The following is a 14,377-nucleotide window of genomic DNA, read 5'->3' as shown; positions in this document are numbered from 1 at the left end:
TTTGAACTTTCTGCACTTTAAGCCAATGATAAAAAAATAAGAGTAAGATTCTTGGAGTTCTCTTGTGGCACACTGGGTTAAGGATCTGGTGTTGTCACTGCTGTGGCTTGGGTCACTGCTCTGGTGTGGGTTTAATCCCTGGCCTGGGAACTTCAACATGCTGCAGGTGCAACCAGAAAAAAAAAAAAAAAGTAAAATTCTTACCTTTCCATCCTCAAGGTGAAGCAGGAGGACTTTATCTCCTGGCTTATAATCCTTGAGCAGCTCTGCTGACTTCCAAACTTCCTCAGGATCAGGTATCCAAACCCTGGCAAACTAGAAGACAAAAAATTTTTTAAAGTTTTTAACTAGAAAATAAATTACTTTATAATGATATATAAAACATATGGCTTTATTTCTTAATTTTTTTTTCTTTAGGACCACATCTGTGGCATGGGGAGGTTCCTAGGCTAGGGACTGAATCGGAGCTGCAGCTGCCAGCCTATGCCACAGCAACACTGGATCTGAGCCTTGTCCATGACCCACACAGCAGCTCACGGCAACACCAGATCCTTAACCCACAGAGGGAGGCCAGAGATCAAACCCAAATCCTCATGGATACTAGTCTGGTTTGTTACTGCTGAGCCACAATGGGAACTACCCATTTTGCTTTCTTTATAATTAAACAATTCATGAAAAAAATCTTGGCCAATATGAAATTTAACTTTTAAATTAGTAGATGAAAAGAATCTCTGCCCCCATAGCATCACATGCCCACATTATAAAAAGCGTGATCTGTACTATGGTAATGATTTCACAATATATATGTCATTACGTTGTACACCTTAAACTCATACAGTGCAGTATGTCAATCGTATCACAATAAAACTGAGGGCAAAAAAGCATGCTCTGAGGAAATAGCTTCAATTAATTAAATTTGACTTAGCCTTATATAAAAATGTGATCTGAAAAAGTATAGTTTTAGATTAAAAGGTACATATAAATCTATTTTCTCACAGAATGTGGACTTTCATGAATTTCACAACATGGTTTTGAAGCCCTGGTGTGGTGGCTGTACCACTTTCAGCAACACAGATATCTTTTTTTTGATTTTTGTCTTTTTAAGGCCTCACCCGCAGCATATGGAGGTTCCCAGGATAGGGGTTGAATAGGAGCTATAGCTGCCAGCCTACACCAAAGCCACAGCAATGTGGGATCCGAGCCACATCTTTGACCTACACCACAGCTCACAGCAATGTTAGATCCTTAACCCACAGAGCAAGGCCAGGGATCAAACCTACATCCTCATGGATGCTAGTCAGGTTCATTAACCATTGAGCCATGATGGGAACTCCAACAGAGTTATCTTTTTACGGCAAGATTTACAATTTGAATTTCTTATGGTGGTCTTCATCTTGTGTTCTGCAAAGCCTTCGTGATTTCTCAGGTGTTCTTTGGAGGTCATTACGGTGTGGAGAAGTCGACCCACAGCTGCTTTACACACTGGGCATCTCGAATTTTCTTTGAAAAAAGCTCTGTTGCTAATTTTTTTAAAAAATGAGAAAGCATAGTTGTCTAGTATTTTTTCTTCATTATTTTATTGAGATGAGTGAAAATGATAAAAATGGTATATTTGGCCAGTAGTAAGTCTGGCTCTTATAGCTCACTATCATGAAAGAAGTATCAAGAGAAGTTCCTGAAACAGTAAATCTTTAATCTCAACTAGATAATCTCTGGACTTAGGCCAATTTTGGGCTTCAGATCAATTTTAAAGAAAAAGAACAAAATGTATGAATATGAATGAATCATCTAAACACCAAAACAAAGACATGGTTTATGATTGCTTGCATTATTCAGAAAGGAATCTCCCTTTAAAACATATGTACACTAAACCTTGCCCATTTTCAGGAGTATATCATATATGAAAATAGCACCACCAGTAGCCTTTCTCTTTTCTTCAGAGCTCTTATTACTACCTGAACTTTGTTGTTGTTGCTGTTATTTCATCATTTTAAGGCCACATCCTGCAGCATATGGAAGTTCCCAGGCTAGGGGTTAAATTGGAGCTGTAGCTGCCGGCCTACACCACAACCACAAGCAACTCCACATACAACACATCTGCAACCTACACCACAGCCCACAGCACAGTGGGATCCTTTAACCCACTGAGAGAGGCCAGGGACTGAACCACATTCTCATGGGTACTAGTCGGGTTCGTTACTGCTGAGCCACAATGGGAACTCCTGAATTTATTTATTGTTATATTATTATTTGTTCCTTAATTTATTTCTCTTCCTTAGAACATAAGCTCCATATCTGTCTTATTCAACACTATAACAAATGCCTGTGTACCTGGTACACAGCTGGGAACTTGGTATTTGTTGAAAGAATCTCAGAATAAAAGATGTCCGGAAATTCAATAAACCTAAGTATGGTGAAAACATCACCCATTGCTTTACTTATCTCTCTCTCTCTCTCTCTTTTTTTTTTTTTTTTCCTCTTCTATTTGCTCTATTTTTTAAAATTTTTTATTACTCAATGCATTTACTACATTTATAGTTGTACATTGATCATCACAATCCAATTTTATAGAATTTCCATCCCATACCCCCAGCGCATCCCCCCACCTCTCAAACTGTTTCCTTGGGAAACAGTAAGTTTTTCAAAGTCTGTGAGTCAGTATCTGTTCGGCAAAGAAGTTCACTGTGCCCTTTTTTCAGATTCCACATGTAAGTGATAGCATTTGATGTTGGTGTCTCATTGTATGACTGACTTCACTTAGCATGATAATTTCTAGGTCCAGCCATGTTGCTAAAAATGCCAGTATTTCATTTCTTTTAATGGCTGAGTAATATACCATTGTATATTACTGGTTTTTTTTTTGTTTGTTTGTTTGTTTGGTCTTTTTGCCTTTTCAAGAGCCGATCCCAGGGCATATGGAGGTTCCCAGGCTAGGGGTCTAATCGAAGCTGTAGGTGCTGGCCTATGCTAGAGCCACAGCAACTCAGGATCTGAGCCGCATCTGTGACCTACATCACAGCTCACGGCAACCTCAGATCCTTAACAGACTGAGCAAGGCCAGGGATCGAACCCGCAACCTCATGGTTCCTAGTCGGATTCATAAACCACTGAGCCACTACGGGAACTCCAACACCACCTCTTCTTGATCCACTCCTCTGTCGATGGACATTGTCATTGTTTCCATCTCTTGGCTATTGAAAATAGTGCTGCAATAAACATTGGAGAACATGTACATTTTTGAGTCATGGTTTTCTCTGGATAGATGCCCAGGAGTGGGATTGCTGGATCAAATGGTAGTTCTATTTGTAGTTTTCTAAGGCATCTCCATACTGTTTTCCACAGTGGTTAAACCAATCTACAATCCCACCAACAGTGTAATAGGGTTCCTTTTCCTCCACACCCTCTCCAGCACTTATTGTTTGTAGACTTTTTGATGATGGCCATTCTGGCTGGTATAAGGTGGTACCTCAGAGTGGTTTTGATTTGCATTTCTCTAATGATGAGTGACGTTGAACATCTTTTCATGTGTTTTTTGGCCATCTGTATGTCTTCTTCGGAGAATTGTCTGCTTAGATCTTCTGTCCATTTTTTGATGGTTTTTTTTTTTGGAATTGAGTGGTAGGAGGTGTTTATAAATTTTGGAGATGAATCCCTTGTCGGTTGATTCATTTGCAAATATTTTCTCCCATTCTGTGGGTTGCCTTTTTGATTTGTTTAGGGTATCCTTTGCTGTGCAGAAACTTTGAAGTTTGATTAGGTCCCCTTTGTTTATTTTTGTTTTTACTATCATTACTCTAAGAGGTGGATCTGAGAAGATGTTGCTGTGGTTTATGTCAGAGAGTGTTTGGCCTATGTTCTCCTCCAAGAGTTTTATAGTGTCTGGTCTTATATCTAGGTCTTTAATCCATTTGGAGTTTCTTTTTGTGTGTGGTATTATGGAGTGTTCTAATTTCATTCTTTTCTATGTGGCTGTCCATTTTTCCCAGCACCACTTATTGAACAAGCTGTCTTTTTCCCATTGTATATTCTTGCCTCCTTTGTCATTAATTACTTGACTGTAGGTATGTGGGTTTAATTCCAGATCTATATTTCTGTCTTTGTGCCAGTACCATACAGTTTTGATGATTGTTGCTTTGTAGTATAGTCTGAAGTCAGGGAGCCTGATTCCTCCAGCTCCATTTTTCTTTTTCAGGATGTCTTTGGCTATTCTGGGTCTGTTGTGCTTCCAAACAAACTTTAAAATATTATGTTTGAGTTTTGTGAAAAATGTCCTTGGTAATTTGATAGGGATTGCATGGGATCTGTATATTGCCTTGCGTAGTATAGTCATTTTGATAATACTGACTCTTCCAATCCAAGAGCATGTTATGTCTTTCCATATATTTGTGTCATCTTTGATTTCTTTCATCAGTGTCTTAGAGTTTTCAGAGTACAGGTCTTTCATCTCTTTAGGTAGGCTGACTCCTAGATATTTTATTCTTTTGGATGTGATGGTAAATGGGATTGCTTCCCTTATTTCTCTTTCTGATCTTTCATTGTTAGTGTATAGAAATGCTGTCAATTTCTGTGTATTAATTTTATATCCTGCGACTTTGCCAAATTCGTGGATGAGCTCTAACAGTTTTCTGGTAGAGTCTTTAGGATTCTCTAGGTACAGTACCACATCATTTGCAAATAGTGATTGTTTTATTTCTTCCTTTCCAATTTGGATTCCTTTTATTTCTTTTACTTCTCTGATTGCTGTGGCTAGGACTTCCAAACCTATGCTGAATAGTAGTGATGAGAATGGACATCCTTCTCTTGTTCCTGATCTCAGCAGGAATTCTTTCAGCTTTTCACCATTGAGAATGATGGGTAGCTGTGGGTTTGTCATATATGGCCTTTATTATGTTGAGGTAGGTTCCCTCTATGCCCAGTTTCTGAAGGGTTTTTATGAGAAATGGGTGTTGGATTTCTGTCAAATGCTTTGTCTGAGTCTATTGACAGGCTCATATGGTTCTTATTCTTCAGTTTTTAATGTGGTGTATCATGCCTACTGATTTGCAGATATTGAAGAATCCTTGCATCCCTGGGATAAATCCCACTTGATCATGATGTACAATCCTTTTTTTTGTTGTTGTGTCTTTTTGCCATTTTCTTGGGATGCTCTCACGGCATATGGAGGTTCCCAAGCTAGGGGTCAAATCAGAGCTGTAGCTGCCAGCCTACACCAGAGTCACAGCAACACAGGATCCGAGCCACGTCTGTGACCAACACCACAGCTCACGGCAATGCCGGATCATTAACCCACTGAGCAAGGCCAGGGACTGAACCCGCAACCTCATGGTCCCTAGTTGGATTCATCAACCACTGCACCACGACAGGAACTCCTACAATCCTTTAAATATATTGTTGGATTCGGTTTGCTAGTATTTTGATTAGGATTTTTGCATCGATGTTCATCAGTGAAATTGGCCTGTAGGTTTCTTTTTTGTGGTATCTTTGTCTGGTTTTGGTATCAGGGTGATGGTGGCCACATAGAATGAGTTGGGGAGTGTCCCTTCCTCTGCAATTTTCTGGAATAGTTTCAGAAGGATAGGTGTTAGCTCATCTCTAAATATTTGATAGAATTTGCCTGTGAAGGCATGTAGTCCTGGACTTTTGTTTGTTGGAAGTTTTTTAATCACAGTTTCAATTTCAGTACTTGTGATTGGTCCGTTCATCTTTTCTATTTCATCTTGGTTTAGTCTTGGAAGATTATACTTTTCTAGGAGTTTGTCCATTTCTTCTGGGTTTTCCATTTTATTGCCATGTAGTTGCATATAGTAGTCTCCTATGATCCTTCATATTTCTGTGATGTCTGCTGTAACTTCTTCATTTCTAATTTTATTGATTTGAGTCATCTTTTTTTCTTGATAAGTCTGGCTAGGGGTTTATCAATTTTGTTGATCTTTTCAAAGAACCAGCTTTTCATTTCATTGATCTTTTCTATGGTTTTCTTCATTTCTATTTCATTGATTTCTGTTCTGATCTTTACAATTTCTTTCCTTCTACTAACTTTAGGTCTTGTCTGTTCTTCTCTCCCGAGCTGCTTTCGACGTAAAGTTAGCTTGTTCATATTTGTTTCTGTATCCATTTTCTGAGGTGGGCTTGTATTGCTATAAACTTTCCTTTTAGAATGACTTTTGCTGCATCCCATAGGTTTATGGAGCGTCGTGTCTTTGTTGTCATTTGCTTCTAGGTATTTTTTAATTTCCTATGATTTCTTCAGTGATCCATTGGTTGTTTAGTAGCATGTTATTGAGTCTCCACATGTTTGTGTTTTTTGCAGTTTTTTTCTTGCTGTTGATGTCCAGTCGTATAGTGCTGGGGTCATACAAGACGTTTGATATGATTTCAATTTTCTTAAAGTTACCAAGGTTGGATTTGTAGCCCAGGATGTGATCAATCTTAGAGAATGTTCCATGTGCACTTGAGAAGAATAGGTATTCTGTTGCTTTTGGATGGAATGTCCTATAAATATCTATTAAGTCCATCTAGTCTAATGCTTCATTCAGGGCCTGTGTTTCCTTATTGATTTTCTGTCTGGATGATCTTTCATTGTTCTAAGTGGGATGTTAAAGTCCCCCACAATTATTGTGTTATTGCCATTTTCTCCTTTAAAGGTTGTTACAGTTGCATTACATATTGTGGTGAACCTATGTTGGGTGCATAGATATTTAAAATTGTTCTCTCTTCTTCTTGGCTTGATCCTTTGATCATTATGTAGTGACCTTCCTTGTCCCTTAAAATATTCTTTATTTTAAAATCTATTTTGTCTGATATGAGTATTGCTACTCCAGCTTTCTTTTGATTCCTGTGTGCATGGAATAGTTTCTTCCATCCTCTCACTTTCGATTTGTATGTGTCCCTAGAAGTGAAGTGGGTCTCTTGGAAGACAGCATATATATGGATCTTGTTTTTGTATCCACTCAGCCAGTCTATGTCTTTTGGTTAGGGCGTTTAGTCCATTAACAGTTAAAGTAATTATTGATATGTATGTTCTCATTGCCATTTTATTAACTGCTTTGAATTTGGTTTTGTTGCTCTTTTTTCTTCCCTTCTTCTCTTGTTCTCTCCTCTTGTGGTTTGATAACTATCTTTAGTGTTGTATTTGAGTTGATTTTTCTTATTTGTTTGTGTATCAATTGTAGATTTTTGGTTTGCAGTTACTCTGAAGTTTAGATATAAGAGTCTATAATATATATATATATGAGATTGTTTTAAGTGGTTGATCTCTTAATTGCAAGTGCATCTCCAGTATTCTGCATTGTACCCTCCTCTTCTCACCATTTCTGATTTTGTGGCATAATTGTGTGTGGATGATTTCCTACCTTTACTTTATATATGCCTTTACTGTTGAGCCTTGTCATTTGTGGTATTTTTGTTTCTGGTGGCGGCCTTTTCTTTTCTGCCTAGAGAAGTTCCTTTAGTATTTGTTGTAAAGATGGTTTAGTGTTGCTGAATTCTCTTAGCTTTTGCTTATCTGTGAAGGTTTTGATTTCTCCTTGAAATCTGAATGAGAGCCTTGCTGGGTAAAGGAATCTTGGTTGGAGGTTTTATCCTTTCATCCTGTTAAGTATATCATGCCACTCCCTTCTGACCTGCAGAGTTTCTGCTGAAAAATCTGCTGATAACCTTATCAGGGTTCCCTTGTATGTCATTTGTTTCTTTTCCCTAGCTGCTTTCAGTATTTTCTCTTTTTCTTTAACTTTGGTCAGTTTGATTAATATGTGTCTTGGGGTGTTCCTCCTTGGGTTTATTTTATATGGTACTCGTTGCCCTTCCTGGATTTGAGTGAGTGGTTCCTTTCCCATGTTAGGCAAGTTTCTGGCTATTATTTCTTCAAATATTTTTTCTGTCCCCTTCTCTCTCTCCTTCTTCTGGCACCCCTATAATATAGATGCGTTCAACATTGTCCCAGAGTTCTCTGAAACTCTCTTCATTTGTTTTCAATCTTTTTCTCTTTTCTACTCTACATCCATGATTTCTGCTGATCTGCCCTCCATCTTTCTTATTCGTTCTTCTGCATCCTTATTCTGCTATTGGTTGATTCTAGTGAATTTTTAATTTCTGTTACTGTATTTTGCATCTCTTCTTAAGTTTTATATCTTGTATCTCTTTGCTCAGTAGTTTCTGTAAATTATCCATCTTTGCCTCCAGTTTATTTTCAATGTCTTGTATCATCTTCAGCATCATTAGTTTGAAGTCTTTTTCCTGGAGGCTGATAATCTCTAGATCACTCAGCTGTTTTTCTGGGTTTTTTTCTTTCTCCCTTATCTGTGTTATAGTTCTCTGTCTTTTCATTTTTACAGGCTTTTGCTGTGGTGACCTTTTTACAGATAATAGAGTTGTAGCCTCTCTTACTTCTGGCATCTGCCCCCCTTGTGGTTGAAGTTAGTATGGGGGCTTGCTGTAGACTTCCTGATGGGAGGGACTGGTGCCTGCCCACTGGTAGGTGGAGCTGATTTCTATCCCTCTGGTGGGTGGGGCTTTGGGTCTGGGTGAGATTAGAGGTGGCTGTGTGCCTGGGGGTTCTTTAGGCAGCCTGTTTACTGATGGGCAGGCCTGTGATCCCACCTGGATTGTTGTTTGGCCTAGGGCTTCTCAGTACTGATGGGTGGGGCTAGATTTTCCCAAAATGGCCACCCCCAGAGAAAGGAATGCTGGCTACTGAATATTACCGAGAGCTTTGCTTCCAATGCCCTTCCCCCACAACAAGCCACATTCACCCCTGCTTTCCCAGGAGGTCCTCCAAGAACCAGAGCCAGGACCAACTCAGATTCCCATGGAGACTCTGCTTTGCCCTGGGACCCAGTGCATGCGAAAGTCTGTGTGCGCCCTCCAAGAATGGGGTATCTGTTTCCCCTAGACCCGTAGAGCTCCTGCACACAAGCTCCACTAGCCTTCAATGCCAGGTGCTCCAGGGGCTCTTTCTCCCAGTGCCAGATCCCCATGCTTGAGGGTTTGATGTGGGGCTCAGAACTCTCACTCCTGTAGGTGAGTCTCTGTGATAGTTACTTTCCAGTCTGTGAGGCTTCCCATCTGGAGGTATGGGGTTGCTTATATCATGTAATTGCCCCTCCTACCTCTTGTTGTGGCCTCCTCTTTGTCTTCTGGAGTAGGACATCTTTTTGAAAGTTTCCGGTCCATTTGGTTGAAGATTGTTCAACATTTGATTGTAAATTTTGCTGTTTTTAGGACAGAAGTTGAGTTCCAGTCCTTCTGTTCCACCATCTTAATCCCATCCCTGCTTTACTTATCTCGTAATGTCACAGACCCATACAAACTTTTTGTCTGAATAGTTTTCAGAGGAGAGAGTACTAAACTAGGTTATGGGTTCTAACCCCAGAACTACCAGACTGGCCTTTTAGCCTTTATTTCAGGTATCTATAAAATAGGGATGACAACAGTTTTCATCTAGTTTATTTCTAGGGCTTAACCACATAGAAACCTTGTGAAAAGTATAAACCAATATTTATGTACAGGTTGAGATTGTTTTGTTTGTTTGTTTGTTTGTTTTTTGTCTTTTTGCCTTTTCAAGGGCCGCTCCCGTGGTATATAGAGGTTCCCAGGCTAGGGGTTGAATTGGAGCTGTAGCTGCCGGCCTATGCCACAGCCACAGCAATGTGGGATCTGAGCCGCGTCTGCAACCTACACCACAGCTCACGGCAACGCCAGATCTTTAACCCACTGAGCAAGGTCAGGGATCGATCCCACAACCTCATGGTTCCTAGTTGGATTCGTTAACCACTGTGCCACGACGGGAATGCCAGAGATTGCTACTAATTGTTTTTTCCATAAGAAGTGATTGTTCCTTAAACTGAGTAATATCTGTACACATTACTAAAATCTTACTCATTCAATAAACATTTCCTGGAGTTCCCATTGTGGCTCAGCAGAACCTAATCTGACTAGCATCCATGAGGATGCAGATTTGATCCCTGGCCTTGCTCAGTGGGTTAAGGATTTGGCATTGCCATGAGGTATGGTGTAGGTCACAGATGCAGCTTGGATCTGGTGGTGTTGTGGCTGTGGTATAGGCCAGTGCCTGCAGCTCTAATTCGACCCCTAGCCTGGGAACCTCCATATGCCACAGCTGCAGCTCTAAATAAATTAATTAAATAAATGAAGAAACAAACATTTCTGTGTACTAACTGCTTCCACTCTGAAGCTTACTTTAGAAAGGCATTATTTGAAAGTCAATATTTCGGTAACTTTCCCTGGAAGGATTTACTGGCTTCAGAAAAGATATGCAATACATGAGATTCAGAGTCATGAAAAGACCTATTACCCTGACTGATGAAAACACAAAAAGCAAAATAGGTCCAAATGAGTTTGTAGAAGCATGACCTGATCTACACAAGAGGAGATTTTCAACTAAATCTAGAAAGAAGTACCTTTGTGTTTTTTTTGTCAATAGCAAGCTCTAGCTCAGATTTCCACAAATATTTTGCAAACAATTACAGTAGGTACTTTGCCAGAAGGCTAGATTTCCAAGAGCTAGGTGTTGACAACACTTACAGATAGTAGCAACATCACTCTGGCAGCCAACTTCCCCTTTATCTTATCTCTATCTCTTAGGAAAGTTTCCAAAAAGAAATAGGTCAAAAGTCATTGTCTTTTTATGATTCTTTACCATCTTAACCAATGAGATGGGTGACTCTGCAGAAACAGCTATACCAGAACTGGGCCAATTTAGAAGGTATATATATACCTTAGTTGCTAAACAGAGAGGAATCTCAACTTGACAATGACCCTTCCTATTGCTTGTCACCTCCAATCCTACTTTCCACTCTTCACCTAGGCCCCCAGTGAAAATACACATAGCAACCACGAGGAAGAGAACCAAGCTTGTCCAGTCATGTCATGTGTAAAGACTTGGGAAGGAATGGAGTTCCTGTTGTGGTATAGAAGAAACAAATCTAACTAGTAACCATGAGGTTCCAGGTTCGATCCCTGGCCTCACTCAGTGGGTTAAGGATCAGGCATTGCTGTGAGCTGTGGTGTAGGTCAAAGATGCAGCTTGGATCCTGCATTGCTGTGCCTGTGGTGTAGGCTGGCAACTGTAGCTTTGATTTGACCCATAGCCTGGGAACCTCCATATGCCACCAGTGTGGCCCTAAAAAGCAAAAAAAAAAAAAAAAAAAAAAAAAAAAAAAAGACTTGGGAAGGAAGACAAGAGGGGAAGGAAGATAAGACAAGGTCCCAAGATCACATGAGAAACCTAGAAATGGGATGTGACAGCAAGAGTCAGGGAGGAATCAGAAATAGGGGTGGAGGGGGAGTTCCCATCGGGGCGCAGTGGTTAACAAATCTGACTAGGAACCATGGGGTTGCGGGTTTGGTCCCTGTCCTTGCTCAGCGGGTTAAGGATCCGGCGTTGCCATGAGCTGTGGTGTAGGCTGCAGACACGGCTCAGATCCCACGTTGCTGTGGCTCTGGCATAGGCTGGTGGCTACAGCTTCGATTCAACCCCTAGCCTGGGAACCTCCATATGCTGTGGGAGTGGCCCTAGAAATGGCAAAAAGACAAAAAAAAAAAAAAAAAAAGAAAGAAAGAAAAAGAAAGAAAAGAAGAAATAGGGGTGGACACACCTACCCACTAAGTCAGCTCAGGGACCTGCTGAAACAGAAGCAGCTAGCAAAAGACAAACCCAGCCAATGTGAATCAACCTGGACAGATCTTCTAGCAAAACAACCGAGGGTCCAATGTCATGAAGCTCAGCTCAGTGGTTAACAGAGGCTGAGGCTTTCCTGCAATGCCTCTCATTCCCTTTTTCACTCATGCTACTCTAGTTTTATCCCTCATTACCTTCTGAGTCCTTTAAATATCTCACTTATGATATATCAGACCTTATTTTAGTTATTTATGGATCTATCCATCTCTCACACTAGACTGTATGTTCCTTAAGCCATCTTTGAACCCCCTCTAAGTTGGTTCAGCTCCTTGCCCACACTTAGTGAGACATTTGTGTTGATTTTATTTAAGACAGCGGTTGGGCAAGGGAAGGACAAAAGCTAGAAGTGGGGAGAACAGAGGCAAACTTCACAGACCCAGCTCAGGATTTTCTTGAAGCCAAAAAGCACAGTTGGGATGGGGTAGGAGTCAGAAACTCAGAGAAGAGATTTGTGGAGTAGACGGCAAAGAAGGAATAAACACTGATGTAGGAATTGTAGGAAAAGAAAAAGTAAGGATTTGGGGGCTGAGGTACTGTGACTAAAGCCTCAAAAACTGTAGAAAATGACAAAAAAAGAAAAAGGCTTTAAAACATATAACACTAAAATATAAACAGACATCAAAGAAGATTTATGAGAATTCAAAGGAATACCTGATTAGAAAGGAGAATAAGGACAAAACGGAGATGGGCTAAATTTTAAAATAATTAGTCAAGATCTGAGAAAATAATGCTAGCACAGATTTAAGCTGCATAGTAGCTAGCAAGGAAAATAAAAACCATCTGTCCTTCTACAATACAATTTAATGAAGCCTGCCTGGCATCGATGAGGTGATTCTGACAGTCTAATAGGAGAGCACTGGAAAGGCAGGTTTGGGGACATGCTTGCACTGGTACTTGCAGAGAGGGGCACCAAGCAGTGCTTAAGGAGGTAGCAGTCATCTACTTACTGTACCCTATCACAATGACAATACTCAAGAGGTCCTTGATTAATGCAGATGACTCAGTGAAGTTTTGCTAACCTGCATTTTCTCAGTCAGGGAAGCCTAAAGTATGGACACCAGGAGTAACTGTTTCTGATGTCTCAGACACTTTGGAAGCAAGACTGACACCAGCAACACAGTAAATGACCAGTCTCCGAATCCCAAAAAAATGACCCATGTGATTCTCTCTCCTTCCTCAAACCACCACATACATTATTCATTTTTCATATGGCGTATGTGCACATTTTACTAGCTCCCCTATTAAACTGGAATCTGCTTGGTTCATTTTTGATATCCCATTGTGAATGTTCGTAAAAATGAATGCTTTACGCAACAATTCAAACAACTCTTACCTAAAAACCCTCTAGGCTGGGAACTGAAGCAGGAGAGAAATTCAGAATCAACACTTCCTCTGAACTCTGACATTAACACTGATACTCCATACAGTTACTAAGTAATTCATATAGCCCTTGAGGCATGTTTGTGATACAAAAAAAATTCTGGAACTTTTACACTAAAGCACATAAAGGGCTTTCCAGAATTATACATACACACACACCCACACCCAAATATTTGCCACATTAAAGTGTGATATAACGAACTCCCATATACCTGCACTTAGGTTCAGAAATAGAACATTTCCTTTCAATGGAATATATTAAATATTTCATTTCCCCCCATTTTTACCCACCTGCATTCAATCATCACCATAACCCCATTAGTAACCCAATTTAACAAACACAAGCATACCTCATTTTATTATGGTCTGCAGATATGGCTTTTTTTTTTTTTTTCAAATTGAAATTTTGAGGCAATCCAGTATCAAGCAAGTCTATTTACACCATTTTTTCCAATAGGATTTGCTCTCTGTGGTACATTTTGGTAATTCTCTCAATATTTGAAACTTTTTCACTACTGTTACATTTGTTATGATGATCTGTAATCTTTGATATTATTATTATAATTGTTTTGAGGTGTGATGAACCATGCCCACATAAGATGATGAACTTGCTAAATGTGTAGGTTCTGACTGTTCCACCAACTACTGGCTGTTTGCTTGTCTCTCCTCCTCAGGCCTCCCTAGCCCCTGAGACTCAGCCAAATTAATATTAGCCAAATTAATAACCTTACAGTGGCCTCTAAGTGTTCAAGTAAAAGAAGAATCACAGGTCTCTCACTTTACATCAAAAGCTGAAAATGATTAGACTTAGTGAGGATGGTACGCTGAAAGCCGAGAAGGCCAAAAGCACTTGCACCAAATAGCCAAGTTGTGAATGCAAAGAAAAAGTTCTTAAAGGAAATTAAAAGTGCTACTCCAGTGAAAACACAAACGTTAAGGCAGTGGAAGAGCCTTATTGCTCATGTGGAAAAAGTTGTAGTGGTCTAGATGAAAGGTCAAATCAGCCACAACATTCCCTTAAGACAAAGCCTAATTCAGAGTAAGGCCCTAACTCTATTCAACTCAATAAAGGCTGAGAGAGGTGAGGAAGCTACAGAAGAAAAGTCTGAAGGTAGCAGGGGTTGGTTCATGAGGTTGAAGGAAAGAAGGCATTTACATAACATGAGTGCAAGGTGAAGCAGTAAAGCAGTAAGTGCTGATATAGAAGCTGCAGCAAACTGCCCAGAAGATCTAGCTAAAATAATGAAGGTGGCTACACTAAACAACAGATTTTCAAAATAGACAAAACAGCCTTATTTT

General features: G+C 39.9%; 1 protein-coding gene across 5 annotated transcripts in view; it reads right to left on the bottom strand.

Annotated features, from left to right (window-relative positions):
• The window catches only part of MYO5A (myosin VA), a 232,704-nt gene that overhangs the window by 152,129 nt on the left and 66,198 nt on the right, over window positions 1-14,377 (bottom strand). For all 5 annotated transcript variants that reach the window (XR_014811231.1, XM_013992979.3, XM_013992982.3 and 2 more), the window contains exon 2: window positions 205-315. Coding sequence is in view for 4 of the 5 variants with exons in the window: in XM_013992979.3 (XP_013848433.1) it covers window positions 205-315 (111 nt within the window). In the remaining variant the exon portion in view is untranslated. The remainder of the gene's footprint in view (window positions 1-204; window positions 316-14,377) is intronic.

The sequence above is a fragment of the Sus scrofa genome, chromosome 1 (assembly GCF_054392235.1).
Source record: "Sus scrofa isolate SSC_HxYL_T2T_F1_AM1 chromosome 1, Sscrofa_HxYL_maternal_Yorkshire_Landrace_v2.0, whole genome shotgun sequence".
NCBI lineage: Eukaryota > Metazoa > Chordata > Mammalia > Artiodactyla > Suidae > Sus > Sus scrofa.
The sequence above is the reverse complement of the archived record's forward strand: the minus strand, read 5'-3'. Positions and strand labels throughout refer to the sequence as shown.